The sequence below is a fragment of the Myxocyprinus asiaticus genome, chromosome 25 (genome assembly GCF_019703515.2).
Source record: "Myxocyprinus asiaticus isolate MX2 ecotype Aquarium Trade chromosome 25, UBuf_Myxa_2, whole genome shotgun sequence".
NCBI lineage: Eukaryota > Metazoa > Chordata > Actinopteri > Cypriniformes > Catostomidae > Myxocyprinus > Myxocyprinus asiaticus.
In genome coordinates, this window is record NC_059368.1 from 41,472,946 (window position 1) to 41,489,505 (window position 16,560).

The window sequence follows — 16,560 nt, forward strand, 5'->3', positions numbered from 1 at the left end:
GTGGCACACACCCCCCTAAAGTGGCAGATACTCTGGGAGAGGTGATTACGGCTTTCGGAAAAGGTCATGAGGCATCAGCGTATTACTCCCTGCTAATTCAGAGTCTGGGGGACGAAGCTTCAACTTCTCTCAAGAGATTATGGAAGAAAGATTTAAATTTGATATTGGAGGAGGGAGTGTGGGCTAGGATTCTAAAAAATGTAAGGTCTGCATCTAGAGATGCAAGGGTGCGCCTTATGCAATTTAAGATTTTACATAGATTCTATTGGACCCCCTCTAGATTGTATAGGCTTGGTCTTAAAGACACACCCACCTGCTGGCGATGCCAGTCAGAAGACGGAGACACAACCCATGCTTTTTGAGGGTGTGATAAGATCAAGGAATTTTGGTTGAAAGTTCAGAGTTTTTTGTCTAAAAATTTCTCGAATTTCACTCATAAATTTTGGGGACAAACACACAAAAAACTGGGTTCTGACCAGCATTATGGTGGGCAAATTTTTTTAAGGAGATGGAAGTTGGATAGGGCACCCTCATTTCCAGAGTGGTGTGCAGAGATGGGGAGAGTGGCTGCTTTTGAAGGGATGTCAAGCAGAAGCCTGGGGGTTTAGAATTTTTTTCAAAAGGAAGTGGGGTTATTACTTGGTGTTTTTGGGGGACTCTCGGGGAGTGGCTGGGGAGAGAGATGTTTTGTTTTAATTATATATGATTATTATGTTTTTGTTGTTGTTGTTTGTATCTATTTGTGACCACAAGGGTGTTCGTTGGGGGTTAGGGTGGGTTTGTTGATTGGGGAGTGGGAAGGGTATTGGGGGGGGGGGTTAAATGTTAATTCAGTGTATATATGTTGTGTTTTTTTTTATTTTGTTATATATTTATGAATCAATAAAAATGTTAATTGAAAAAAAATATATATATCACACCAGTGAGGTTTTGCAGGACTAGTGAAATGTTAAAAGAATAAAATCTGTAAACGCTCGTTTTCTCCATGTTTATTGCTGTATTAAAATGATACCACCCCCAAAAAAAAAACAAAAAAAAATGTAGGCAGAGTATAACGACTCTCATGAGCCGTCAGACTTTCGCGAGATTACAGCGGGAAACTCTCGAGGAAACCGTAGTACCGAGTTCTTACCTACAAGTCACCACCCGATGCATCCTCGATTTCAAAGACGCATCCGGGTAATTTCCTGCATTCTCCGTACTTGCGTTCTTGAGGATTGGAATCGAACTTCAGCACTTCTGTTCTAAAAGTGCTAAATGATCCATCAAAGATGTGCTGGGACTTAAAATCAGCCCAGAAGAGGGCAATAGTGAACCCAAATGGAAATATTAGCTATTAATTCTACGGAATTATGTTAGCTGCATATGCTACTTACACACAGTCACTGATTACATACATTTAAAATATTTTAAATTAACATTGTATTTTTCTAAAATAATATAGTAGTCTCTGACAACAAATATTCTTTTAAAAAAAAAATCATATTTAATGGAAGTGCATGCTTATCCAGTTAAATAATAATAATTTACTGATGAAATCAAATCAGGCATGACATTTGACATTGGAATTATATTCCCCCATAGCATTATTATACATAATATTGAGCATTATATATAGTAGATTAATATGGCACTATCATTAAACCTCTGTAAACATACATTTTCTCAAGCACGTCAAATGGAGATTCGATCCCTCATGCTGAAAAGGCACATCTCTCTCCCGCTGCTGGTTTCAGTTTCCACAGTTTCAGCCAAACTCATCGTACAACACCTGTGGCTGCTAGTGTGCAATCATATTTTAGAGCTCCTTGTGTGCAGAGATTTCCATTTGTATGCCCGCATTATGTAGGCTTAGGACTTCGTGCTTATTGGATAGAACAGACTCAAAAAAAAAAAAAAAAAAAAAAAATGTCTGTGACGAGGTGGGCGTGGCCAGGCCGTAAGGATGGACGACTGGCACTGAAAAACCCCAGTCAGCCGGGAGAAGGATAAAGAAGAGTCGGAGACGCCAGTTAGAGAAGAGAGAGAGAGAGAGAGAGAGAGAGAGAGACGCATGCAGCCGATGAACTTATGCAACAGTGTGAGCGACACACGGAGATGTGTGTGTGTGCGCGCTGGTGAGTGTGTGCTGAAAAGCAGTTTTATGTTGTGTCCAAATGAACTGTGTCTAATTAAAGTCTTGCTTGTGGATATTCACCTGGCTCCTGCTTCCTCCTTTGTAGGGAAGGCAGAGATCAGCCACAAAGTCCTATCTACACGATGCCAACATCACATTTTTGAACCGTGATGTATCGTGCCACGATAAACCATTACACCCCTAAAAAGTATACTAAATTTCGTTTTGATAGGACAAAAATGAATTTTGAGATGCCGTAACTTTGAAACAAAGGTAAAAACCTAAATTATGTAATATAATTTCTGTGCGGCTCGATCTGGAGATTATTGTGAGCCATTGTTTGGGCAAAGTTTGAAGGACATGAAACCTTTAAACGGCAAACATCATAATCCAAGATGGTGGCAACTGTAATAGGACAGAGTTTTAATGTAAGGGGACCATTTGAATCATTAGGAGAGTAATAAGACAAAAAAAAAAAAAAAAATTCAAGGAAAAACAGTTCAAAAGATACATGCGAAAGAAAAGTAAATATTATGCGGCTACTGTAGCCCAGATATTTACACACTGAAGCACTCAGTTGACATGGCTGACAGATGACAAGATGAAACATGACAAGTTTAGAGTCAGCACACAAATGTATTGATTAGTTATCTTTGAACTATAAGTGACACTGTCTCCAAACTGCTCAGGTGCCCTCAGGACATGATGTCGAGGACGCAAACCAATTCACTTTTAAATCCGACAAGGCGTTCAAAAGATATATTACTTTTTTATAAAAAAGTCAAAATGTTAGAAAATGTAGTATCGCTGAAATCCTCATAACCCACTGCATGTACAGTACCCTCAGATCAGGGTCCTAACGAAGCATATCAAGTACAGTTTCGACAAGACAAAGCATTGCAGAGATACAGGCTAACTTCCTGTTTCACATCGACTTCGTTATCTTTGCATTGGCATAATTTCGGAACTATATCACTTTTGTGTGGCTCTGGAGATTATTTTGAGCCACTGTTAAGGCAAATCAGAAAGTCTTTGAATTATGTTATAAGCTTAAACTGTAAATGTCACAATCCAAGATGGCGACCACTGTAATGGGTGGAATTTTAATGTAGAAGGTCCATTTTTACAATCGGAAATAATACGCAACTGTATTTCACATGCGCATCTGTTTCACATAAGTATCACGAGCACTTGCGTGCTCCAGAGATACTCACATGAAACACAGGTGAGTCCAGCAGGCTTCCCAATATTTGTGCTCCAGAGACAGGAGAGCGCAGAGCAGGATCACATGCGCTACTCAAAATTACGGAGAAGACCACAAAACTTACATGACCCATTTGAATTCTACAATATAGTTTCTTTTTTTCTTTTTTTTTTTTTTTACATCAAAGCGCTATAGAGGATGTCAAACATCTCAGCTAGACAGGCCAACATTCTAACCACCACTTACAAGGAATACAGCTACAACACTGTGTCATGAGTCAAAACGCATGTTGTTAAACTACACATCATCACCCTTACAAAAATTCTGTTTGAATGATGTTAGATATTAGGAAACAAACCGGCCATGTTTGCCTTCAGATATTCTTATATTCTCTATAGAGATGACTTAATAAAGAGCGTTGAAAAAAGTTTTTATTTTCATTGGATATATTTTTACTCATGTATTATTATTTTTTTGTTGCATTTCTTTGAGAAGATGTTAAGTTTCTTGATATTACAATCCAAATATTACAACATGGTCATTTAATATATAAACCATTGTTACTATATCATGATATATATATTGTTATTGTGATATAAAATTTTAGATATTGTGATATAAGATTTTTGGTCATATCACCCACCTCAACGTTTAACTCTGTGTGGCTCAAGGAATCAAAAGGGACCTCATGAGTCTCATGATTTTAGGCCAAAGTATTCAGCAATTTAAATATTTTACAGATTCCTTCACCACTAGGTGGCGCTGTCCCCAAAATTGCACATGCACCCTCAGGTCATGTTATTCTAAATGAAAACATGGTGGTAATGAAACATCAAGTTTTGTGTCAATACGCCCCAGTGTGGCTGAGATACGGCCTCACATCCTATATATATACAGGTGCATCTCAATAAATTAGAATGTCATGGAAAAGTTCATTTATTTCAGTAATTCAACTCAAATTGTGAAACTCGTGTATTAAATAAATGCAATGCACACAGACTGAAGTAGTTTAAGTCTTTGGTTCTTTTAATTGTGATGATTTTGGCTCACATTTAACAAAAACCCACCAATTCACTATCTCAAAAAATTAGAATACATCATAAGACCAATAAAAAAAAATTTTTTAGTGAATTGTTGGCCTTCTGGAAAGTATGTTAATTTACTGTATATGTACTCAATACTTGGTAGGGGCTCCTTTTGCTTTAATTACTGCCTCAATTTGGCGTGGCATGGAGGTGATCAGTTTGTGGCACTGCCGAGGCGGTATGGAAGCCCAGGTTTCTTTGACAGTGGCCTTCAGCTCATCTGCATTTTTTGGTCTCTTGTTTCTCATTTTCCTCTTGACAATACCCCATAGATTCTCTATGGGGTTCAGGTCTGGTGAGTTTGCTGGCCAGTCAAGCACACCAACACCATGGTCATTTAACCAACTTTTGGTGCTTTTGGCAGTGTGGGCAGGTGCCAAATCCTGCTGGAAAATGAAATCAGCATCTTTAAAAAGCTGGTCAGCAGAAGGAAGCATGAAGTGCTCCAAAATTTCTTGGTAAACGGGTGCAGTGACTTTGCTTTTCAAAAAAACACAATGGACCAACACCAGCAGATGACATTGCACCCCAAATCATCACAGACTGTGGAAACTTAACACTGGACTTCAAGCAACTTGGGCTATGAGCTTCTCCACCCTTCCTTCAGACTCTAGGACCTTGGTTTCCAAATGAAATACAAAACTTGCTCTTATCTGAAAAGAGGACTTTGGACCACTGGGCAACAGTCCAGTTCTTCTTCTCCTTAGCCCAGGTAAGATGCCTCTGACGTTGTCTGTGGTTCAGGAGTGGCTTAACAAGAGGAATACGACAACTGTAGCCAAATTCCTTGACACGTCTGTGTGTGGTGGCTCTTGATGCCTTGACCCCAGCCTCAGTCCATTCCTTGTGAAGTTCACCCAAATTCTTGAATCGATTTTGCTGGACAATCATAAGGCTGCGGTTCTCTCGGTTGGTTGTGCATCTTTTTCTTCCACACTTTTTCCTTCCACTCAACTTTCTGTTAACATGCTTGGATACAGCACTCTGTGAACAGCCAGCTTCTTTGGCAATGAATGTTTGTGGCTTACCCTCCTTGTGAAGGGTGTCAATGATTGTCTTCTGGACAACTGTCAGATCAGCAGTCTTCCCCATGATTGTGTAGCCTAGTGAACCAAACTGAGAGACCATTTTGAAGGCTCAGGAAAACTTTGCAGGTGTTTTGAGTTGATTAGCTGATTGGCATGTCACCATATTCTAATTTGTTGAGATAGTGAATTGGTGGGTTTTTGTTAAATGTGAGCCAAAATCATCACAATTAAAAGAACCAAAGACTTAAACTACTTCAGTCTCTGTGCATTGAATTTATTTAATACACGAGTTTCACAATTTGAGTTGAATTACTGAAATTAATGAACTTTTCCACGACATTCTAATTTATTGAGATGCACCTGTATATATATATATATATATATATATATATATATATATATATATATATATATATATATATATATATACACACACACACACACATTTACATTTATGCATTTAGCAGACACTTTTATCCAAAGCGACTTACAGTGCACTTATTTCAGGGACAATCCCCCTGGAGCAACCTGGATTTAAGTGCCTTGCTCAAGGACACAATGGTAGTGGCTGTGGGGATAGAACCAGCAACCTTCTGATTACCACCGCCACACCACACCATTTATATATAAGAACACTAACAGATACAACAGATAAGTTGGCCTGACAAAACATGAGATTACATTTAAACTTATTATTACATTGGCTAGATGTTCTCTCAATATTTACTCACCCTAATGCAGTCTCAAACATGTATTGAAGCTTGATAACACTTCCTCACGCTTGACGCATGCGCAGAGCGCTGTACACGCACTGTACAAGCACCACTAGATGTACAGTATACTTCATGAAAATGACATTCAATCAAGCTGTGAAACATCATTATGCAACATCTTGTTAATGGATTAATTAATTACTTTCAAATTAAATGAAATTAAGATAATCATAATGCAAGACTTGGCTTTATTGTTATATTTTTATTCATTCTTACAACAGCAACTGTCTTATTTGCTGGGTCATGAACAAAGCTACGTATGTGATATATCTTTAGACGTGTGTGTCATATTTTAAGGCTGGTACTGTTACAATATTTTGGTTATTTTTCTCTTTACTATCATTATACCTGTACTTGCATTTCAATTTGTCATTTGTCATATGGCTTCAGTCCCATATTTTTCTGAATCAGTCATATGAAGCTGCTCTTCAATAGAGTATTTAAGGTGTGTATACAGGCGCTTTAATGTATTGAATGCTTGAATGTATTTAACGTATTGATACTGTCAGGAATGAAGAAAAATATGTGGGACTTGATTTGATGCTGTCATGTGACGTACTAAGATTGGATGATGTCATGTTAACTTGCCATACCTTGGCTTTTGGTGAACTGACGCCACTGCTAGTATCCATCTATCTATCTTATTGTAAAGTGTGTAAAACCTTCAAACCCCAAACTTTTAAACAATTTTTTAACTTTCAGGCCAGACTTTGTCAAGCCAACATCAAAGATTGTCTCTACAAACTTTACCTATCTAGTTAATAAATGCTGCAAGCTGTTTTTTATTGATAGCTCATGTTAACTAAGAAATAAAATAATGTTAACAAATACAACCTTACTGTAAAGTTTTAATAACTTAATATTACAGATCTATTAAAAATTATCACATCATAAGCTTGTCCTTTTAAACAGTGAAAAAGAAGGTGTAGGAATTTAGAAGAAAACACGTAACATAGGAGAGCTCACCTGTATAAGTGTGCTGGATGCCAGTGTAGGACCACGAGAGAGCACAAATCTTAGTTTATCCGGCTGCTCAGAATCAATATCAACCAAAACCTCACGCCAGCCTTTCTCTGTTCTCTATGTGGAAGAATAAATAAATAAATACTATTTGTGACTAGCATTATGGCATTATGTCAATTTTATCTGCTAAGGTATTTGATGATAATATTAATGTTTAATATTTGTTCAACATTACTGTTCACACAAATCTTGTTAATGTTTTATAAAAAAGTCAGAATTATTGTCTGTGGTAATCAACAGCATGTCACAGTTGCTGCCAATAGAGCTTACTGTGCACTATTTTGTATATCCTTTCTGTGCCACTAGCTTTACCAATTTAAATTAATGAATTTTAATTTGGAAAAAAAAAACAAAGATTGTTTTCAAACAGGTTTCCTGTCTGACATTGTTTGGAAAACCACAGAGTCTCCTCCCAAACTCATGCCATTGTTTGAGCTGTTTGAAATGTTAAAACAAACAGAGAAAACAGATATTGGAGTAAGTATTTTAACATTCCAAAAATTAAAGGAATAGTTCACCCAAAAATGTTTGATTCTGTCTATGTTGAAAAATCTGTCATTATTTATTAATTTATGAGTGGTGGTGGTGTAGTGGGCTAAAGCACATAACTGGTAATCAGAAGGTTGCTGGTTCAATCCCCACAGCCACCACCATTGTGTCCTTGAGCAAGGCACTTAACTCCAGGTTGCTCCGGGGGGATTGTCCCTGTAATAAGTGCACTGTAAGTTGCTTTGGATAAAAGCGTCTGCCAAATGCATAAATGTAATCTCTCTCCAAACCCATATGACTTTTTTTCCTGTGAAACACAAAAGAAGAATTTTTTTAAAGCGTTCACAGGGTTTACTTGCTTATACTTATCGGTTGGTTGCACCAATAAGGATTAAATTAAGCAGATTTTAGAGCTAATCCAGGTTTTCTTGATCCAACTTTTACTTTAATTCACAATTAGTTGTGTTGCACCACTTAATTTTAAATGCAGTACAACAAATCGGAGATTAAAATTTTAACCTGTGATTAAAACCTTCACCTGCGATTAATTTTGTCCACCATGATGGATTCTGAACCTAGCTGTAGTAGATTGTTAGTCCACAGGGCTGATCATGCAGGTTGATAAAATGTTGCAGCAGTGTGTACATTGTCACAAGCTTTAAGGACAGACAATATGAAACAAAGAGTGGCACGGGTCTCGGATCGGCCACCTCCCCTCGTGTCAGTGTCCGGGCCATTATAGGCTAAAAATAAATAATATGACAAACATCTCCTAAGACTTACCTAGTCTTGCATGTAAAAACTGTCTGTTTTTTATTTGAACCACCTCATCTGCAAATGTAAAGTTAATACCTAACTGAGATTTAAATCAGAGTTTAAAGTAATGGAGCAACAGGATTAAAGTTAATATAGATTTACTGTGAAATTTAAATCAGGAACAAAATGATTATTTATATGTATCCCTGACTATTTTAAACAAAATGTAAAGTTTGGTGCAACAGAATTATCAGATAAACCTTGAATAAATCCCAATTTAAGATTAATCCTTGTTGGTGCAACCCACCCATAAAATGAAAGTCTTATTGTGGATTTTTTTGTGTGTGTGTCCTTTTCCAACCTTAACAGACCTGCTCACTTTCATTATATGGCTAATAAACCCAGTGAATACTTTTTTTTTAATTCACCTTTTATGTTCCGCTGAAAAAAGAAAGTCAAATCTGGGTTTGAAGAGACATTGAGGTAAATTATGACATAATTTTCATTTTTGGGTAAAGTATTTCTTTAACACACTTCACCTTAAGGATTAAAAACAGTTTTTGTGCTGTTACATTTAACAGCAAATGGAATATTTGAAATATGCAAATATGGTGTGTGAATATTGAATTAGGTGATGAGGTGTCTGGTTTACCTGAAACTTGTGAATGGGTAAAGCATCTATAAACTCATGTGCGATAAAGATACTGAAACCTGACAGAGGAAAATAGAATTTAGTTGCAACAAACAAGCTTTATTTCCCATCACAGAGCATGTATGTCTGATTACATGTGCAGTCAGTTTAATGTGAGCATACCCCGTGGGACATCCTCTATCTGCCGGTACCAATACACGGGCAGGCCTGTGTTTGTGGTGCCGCTGCGGTAAACCGGTACGTCATCACCGTCAAACGCCTGTGTCTGGTCTGTAGTTAGACAGTCAGCCTGAACTTGGCTTAACTTTGGACTGATCTCCACCAGATGAACGGACAAATCCACCTTACCCAAAACAGCTTTCAGCTGACTGAACACCTGCCACCAACACACACACATACAAACATCCCATACTCACATGAAATTACAAGTATCCCTTATTGATGTACCGAAATGAAAATTATTGGCCAATACCAAAAATCCTTTACATACTGGAAAATGTTAATTGAAAAAAGCCAAACCGAAAATGCTAATTTTAAATCCACATTTGTTTGGAATAACTTAAATTCTATTAATATTATAATTTTTTTAAATGGATTACACTGGGCGATGCCATGCGAAGGGCAGATGTGTGAGAGACAGTTCTGCGCACTTTGCTAATTTTTTTTAATTATTTTCATGATATAAGCCGGTGAAATTCGATACACACAGTTACACATTTACTGTTTGAGGTAAACATGGCAAAGAAGTCAAAATCCTCGGGCTTTGGAGATATTAAAAGACACTTACGGGTTCAAGATGAAAGCCCAGACAGGCCTGTGGACCGGGGACTCGAACTGGATGGCGCGGCGGGAGAAGGAATCCAGCGTCAACTGTCCAACATGACTTGGAGGATCTCGCTGTAATACGTCGATTGATTACGGCGATGGAAAAATATTCTCTGAGCTAGTCACAAGAGTGACAGATGTTGAGAGACGAGTCGATTATTTGGAGTCATCAGAGAGGGAATTAGCCGCTAATCCGCCCGAGACCAAAGTTGATTTGGAACGTGTTCTTGAAAAGCTTGAAGATCTTGAGAATAGAAGCCACAGGAATAACATTTCAATTGTTGGAATTCCTGAGCATGAGAAGGGCAGAGATATGGTGAAATTCCTAGAGGAGCTTTTCCCAAGTCTGCTCGACATAACAGGCCACAAGTTGGAAATCGAGCGAGCTCACAGAGTCCCAGCTCACAGATCTGCTGAGGGAGGAAAGCCCCGATCAATTCTGGCCAAATTTTTGTGATCATCCGATAAAGATCTCGTGTTGCACCAGGCGAGGAGCAAAGGAAAGCTTTCTTGGAAGAATTACAATATTTTCTTGTTCCCGGACTTTGCGAACTCGACAAGAGAGAAACGCGATCGGTTTAGGGAATGCAAGAAACTCTTACATCAGCGGAAGATCACTTTTGCTCTGATGTTCCAGCCAGACTGAGAATAAACACCAAGGACAGCAGCAAAGTATTTACATGTCCCAATCAGTCAGTGTCTTTTTACTGAAACATTGGGTGAGTAACCATTGGGTGTTTTTTTGTGAGTGGATTGACTCACTGTACATACTCTGGCTTTCGGAGGAAGCTGGGTGCCATTTTTGTTTATATCGTCTGGAATTTGTTTTGTGGAAGAACTCACCTTCGAGACAGTTCTGTGAATGAATCTACACGTTCATTGCGTTTATTCTGCCTATTGGCTGAGGTTGTTTAACAAAGTATTTTCTGTTATGTAATTTTGCCTTTGAAGCACCGGACTTCAATCCGATGGCAAAGTTGTCGAGGGGGCTCTCGTAGGCGTACATGGACCTTTTGAGTTTAGAGGAACTGACACCGGTTGGCGCTGTCGGGGTTAATGTGCACGTTTTTCTTTTTCTGTTTTTTTGGTTCGGGGGAGTTCGGGGTTTGATTGTTGCACTAATGTTGGAATGTGGTAAGTATAATCTTGTTTTTGACAAACAATTTATTTTGTCTATTATATAAAAATGTCAAATGTTAATGAGTGTGTTATCTTTCTCCACATGGAATGTGAATGGGTTGGGGCCCATAAAAAGAAGGAAGGTTATTTCTTTTATTAAGCGTAAGAAATGTGATATAGTGTTTCTTCAAGAAACACATCTTTCCTTGCAGGAAGCTGAAAAATTTGGGAAGATATGGGGTGGACAAGTTTTTTTTTAGTGCTGGCACAAGTAAGAGCAGGGGAGTCATTACATTGATAAGTAAGCATCTACAATTCAAATCTCTCAAACAGATTAAATATAAATTAGGGAGAATCATTATTGTTTCAGCAGAAATTCTGGGGCAAAGGTTGGTTTTGGCTAATATTTATGCGCATAACATTGATGATCAGGGCTTTTTTATTGATCTTGAAGGGATGTTGCAAGCCGCTGGCACCCCTCATGATATAATATTGGGAGGAGACTTTAATCTTTTGATGGACTCAGTCCTTGATCATAGTGCAGCAAAAGTGTGTAAGCCCCATAGAGCAACACTGACGCTTCACAGGATGTGTACAAATCTTGGTCTTACAGATATCTGGCGACTTTTGAACCCTTCTGGTTGGGACTATACATTTCTTTCCATCAGTCCATAAGATTTATTCTAGAATAGATTTTTTTTTTTTTTATATCTATGTCCCTCATTTCATCTGTTTTGGATTGCTCCATTGGAAACATCTTAGTCTCAGATCACGCCCTGGTGAGTTTAGAGATGATGCCATATACGGAGAAAAATAAATCATATAGTTGCCACTTTAATGTATCCCTTTTGCAAAATCCTGATTTCCAACAAATGTTAAAGACTGAAATCAATGTTTATATGGAGACCAACTGGTCCTCAGTATCTTCTGTGGGCATGGATTGGGAGGCACTTAAGGCGGTTCTTAGGGGTCGGATCATACAGTATGCCTCATTCACCAAAAAATCCAAAGCACGAGAACTCGTGCAGTTGGAAGGGAATATTAAAAGTGCAGAGACAGAGCTGAAGCGCCAAATGTCGTCTGATGGCCTCAGAGAATTGACCCGTTTGAAATACAGATATAATACTATTTTGTCGTGGAAGGTGGAGTTTTGGTTATTCAGGGCAAGACAGTCATACTTTGAGTCGGGGGACAAAGCAGGGACATTTTTTGCTAGATATATAAAGCAGAGAGAGTCTTTTTCTAACATTCCCTCAGTGAAATCTGCTGGTGGTGACATTTTTTACCTCGGCCATTGATATTAATAATGCCTTTAAAGAGTTCTATCATGATCTTTATAGTTCCACATCTTCGTCTACTGATGAAGATATTAGAAACTTTGTGGAACCATTAGAACTCCCTAAATTGACAACTGAGCAAAAAAACTCTCTTGATTCTGAGATAACCTTGGAGGAGCTTGACGAGGTAATTAAGTCCCTACCTACTGGCAAAACTCTGGGGTGGTTTTGCCGCAGAATCTTTTAGATCCTATGCTACAGAACTGGCTCCACTTTTGTTAGAAGTTTATACTGATTCATTAAAGAATGGAAAGCTTCCTCCAACCATGACACAAGCCCGGGTCAGTCTGATTCTTAAAAAGGACAAAGATCCAAGCGAGTGTAAAAGTTACAATCCAATCTCCCTGATCCAACTAGATGTAAAAATATTGTCAAAAATTTTGGATAATCGATTAAGTTATGACATCACTAAAACATATAGATCAGGTGGGATTTATTCGGGGCCGTAGCTCTTCTGATAACATCAGGCGTCTCATCAATATCATGTGGTCAGTAGCGAATGATCAATCTCCGATCGCTGCCATCTCACTTGACATTGAAAAGGCATTTGATATGGTAGAATGGGATTATCTTTTTAAGATTTTGGAAATGTATGGGTTCGGGAGTACATTTATTGGTTGGATTAAGTTACTTTATAGACACCCTGTAGCAGCGGTACAAACAAATGGATTAATTTCAGATTATTTTACTCTGAATAGGGGCACTCGGCAGGGCTGCCATCTTTCCCCATTATTGTTCTGTCTTGCCCTGGAACCATTAGCAGCCGCGATAAGAAAGGAGGATGATATTCCAGGGTTGGTGACGCATAAGCTTCTGCTTTCCGCAGATGATATTTTATTATTTGTCTCTGAACCTACTAGATCTATGCCTTGCCTCCACAGAATTATTCATTCCTTTTCCAAGTTCTCAGGATACAGAGTCAAATTGGGCTAAATCCGAAGCTTTGGCTCTGACAGCGTACTGCCCAGTAACAGCTTTTCAGCCGGGCGCCTTCCAGTGTATTTCCCAAGTATTTGGGAATTTTATTCCCAGCAAATTTGTCTGATTTAGTTAGTGTTAATTTTGACCCTTTAATAAAAAGTTTTTCGAGTGATGTGAGCAGGTGGGCTTCATTACATTCATTGATGATTGGGAAGGTTAATGTTATTAAAATGAGTTGTATTCCAAAATTTAACTACCTGCTACAATCTCTCCCTGTAGATGTCCCCCTCTCTTATTTCCAACAATTTGATAGCATAGTGAAGTCCTTCATTTGGAATGGTAAACATCCCAGATTGCATTTTAATAAGTTACATAGGCCGATAGACAAAGGAGGGCTAGGCCTACCCAAGATTTTGTTTTATTATTATGCATTCGGTCTCAGATATTTGGCTCATTGGATGCTTCCACCTGAGAGAGCCCCTCCCTGGTTTCGTATTGAACAGGAAGTCCTTGCCCCTATTTCGCCATTGCAAAGCCTCTGATCAAACTAACCGGAGAGCTGAAGTCACACCCCGTTATCTCGCATTTGCACGCGGTATGGACAAAAGTGCTTAATTCTGACATTTATTTAAATGTAGCCTCGAGCATATTGCTGAACCCTAAATTACATATTAATAAGTCCCCTTTCTGTTGGTCAAGAGTGGATTGGGAGGGGGGTTACTACACTCGGTGACCTATATGAGAGTGGAGTGTTGAGATCTTTTGATAATTTGGTTCAACATTTTAAGATTCCTAGATCCCAGTTCTTTAGGTTTTTACAGCTGCACCACCTGCTTTGTACTATTTTTGGGAGTAGTGTACACCCCCCTAAAGCAGCAGATACTCAGGGAGAGGTGATTACTGCTTTTGGAAAAGGTCATGAAGCATCTGTGTATTACTCCCTGTTAATTCAAAGTCTGGGGGATGGAGCTTCGTCTTCTCTCAAGAGATTATGGGAGAAAGATTTAAACTTGGTATTGGAGGAGGGAGTGTAGGCTAGGATCCTAAAAAGCATCAAGTCTACATCTAGAGAGGCAAGGGTCCGTCTGATGCAATTTAAGATTTTGCATCGGTTCTACTGGACCCCCTCTAGATTGTATAAGTTGGGTCTTAAAGACAAACCCACCTGCTGGCGGTGCCAATCAGAAGAATGGGGACACAATACATGTATTCTAGGGATGTGCAAAGATCCAAGAATTTTGGTTGGGGGTTCAGAACTTTATGTGTGAGGTGTTGAACACTGATCTTTCATTTAGCCCCAGACTCTGTATCCTAGGTGATGGGTCGATACTTACCATAGAGGACAAATATTTAAAAAGTTGGGTCCTAGCCGGAGTTATGATTGGTCGGAAAATCATCCTCAGGGGACAGAAATCAGCTGGGGCACCCTCATTTAGGGAATGGTATGGAGAGGTAGCGGCGTTTGAGGAGATGTTCTTTAGAAGGCTGGGGAAATGGGATTTGTTCGTTAGACAGTGGGAGGGTTATTTGGCTTTTTTGGAAGGTTCTCGGGGAGTGGCTATGGAGAGGGATTTGTAGTTTAGTTGGGTATCTCTTTTATTGATTTTGTTTGAATGTATATCTTTTTTTTTTTTTTTTTATGTATTTTTTGTACTTATTTTATTTTGATAATCTAGTTGTTGGTGACCACAGTAGTGCATGTTTGTGTGTGTGGGGGGGGGGGAGGGAGGGAATAATGTGCATAATTGATTCCGATTATTTATGTTATGTTTTGTATGTTTTATATTTGGAATCAATAAAATTGTTAATAAAAAAAAAATGGATTACACTTCAGTTGCTATTACTTCAATATCATTTATGCTCAAACACCTTAAAACAACTTTAAAATATATTATACAATTATAAATGTACAAACAGTGCAATTATGCATGTTTTGTTCAATGCAATACTCATTGCATCGAAAAAAAACTCTATTCTAAACAGATTAGATGTTACTTTATTGAATGAATGTCCTAATAACCATGGGAGTGATTTCTCTTCTGGGCATAGGGACTTTATTAAATGAAATACATAAATGAAATTGCAATCACATTTGAAATGTTAACACAATATGCTTCCATAGAATTCATTGAGTTTGTGGTCTTGCACTTGTCCATTCAGATATATCTGCACGTGTCTCGCCAGAGCATCAAATTTCATGGCATATTAAACTGAAGATTTTTGGTCGCTGAAATTTTGATGCATCGCTAGTATCCCTGTGCACTTGATGTAATACATTCCTTTGGTACTCAATAGACCATTTCAAGGATGTAAACAATAACAAAGGAATTAGAACGCTACTGGCTTGGGAGCACTTCCAGTATCATTACCGGATTCCTTAAATAAGGCTCTGAGTTAACATATTTTCTCAAAGAACATGGTCCACATTTTAAGAATGACATTTTATGACAATCGTGTTAATGTTAGCAATGTGAATTGTGTTAAAGTCACTATGAATGAAACGTCTCCCACTATTGTTTTGAATGTTCAAGGAACAAATGATCACTTCCTTAAAACAACAAATAGTCCTTGAAATGGTCTATATAGTTTTCAGTGCTGTTTGCATCTATAATTGTACTGTGAGCAGCTGCCAGTATCATCTGAAGTACATGACACAGGTCTTCTTCCTGTAATGGTGTGATAAAAGATTTTCCTTTTACCCTCAGAATGTCACTGGTCAGTGAGCCTCTGCCTGGTCCCAGCTCCACTAACTGCAACACACTAGATTTCCCAGCCGCCATCCATTCACTGACACACCACACACCCAGCAGCTGAAAGAAAAATAACAAATGAGATTCTTTAATATCTCGATTCTTTCTCCTAGACAGCAATGAGTTTAAACGAAGAACAAATTGAGACTTGCTGAAATAAAAAGCCCCCAGTAATCTCACATGACTCATGAGTTTCAGAAGAGTGAACAATCTCAAACTGTGCTCAGAGATGTCTCAATCTGTACTCAAGATAGACATTTCTCATAAAATTCATATACACATTATCTGAGCCAGTGTTATTATAGTTAATAAAAACTAAAACTTTTAATTTTTCCATCCAGAATTATGTGAATATCAAGGGGCAAAAAGAACTCATCTGTGGTTTTGAACAGTCAGATTGCACCACAATAATAGGTGGAGGTTGAGGTGTTTGGAGCCACGCCTACGCTGAGTCTGCAAAATGTGCGAGCGGAGTTTCTGGG

The 16,560-nt window shown here is 38.3% G+C and overlaps 1 protein-coding gene across 3 annotated transcripts in view; it reads right to left on the reverse strand.

Moving 5' to 3' along the window:
• Positions 1-16,560, reverse strand: part of ndufaf7 (NADH:ubiquinone oxidoreductase complex assembly factor 7) — a 109,074-nt gene that overhangs the window by 61,884 nt on the left and 30,630 nt on the right. For 2 of the 3 annotated variants that reach the window (XM_051654833.1, XM_051654835.1), the window contains 4 exons: positions 16,028-16,138; positions 9,289-9,502; positions 9,127-9,185; positions 7,173-7,286 (listed from right to left, as the gene is read on the reverse strand). In XM_051654833.1, coding sequence (XP_051510793.1) covers positions 7,173-7,286; positions 9,127-9,185; positions 9,289-9,502; positions 16,028-16,138 — 498 coding nt within the window. The remainder of the gene's footprint in view (positions 1-7,172; positions 7,287-9,126; positions 9,186-9,288; positions 9,503-16,027; positions 16,139-16,560) is intronic. The other variant, XM_051654834.1, reaches the window with a different exon arrangement.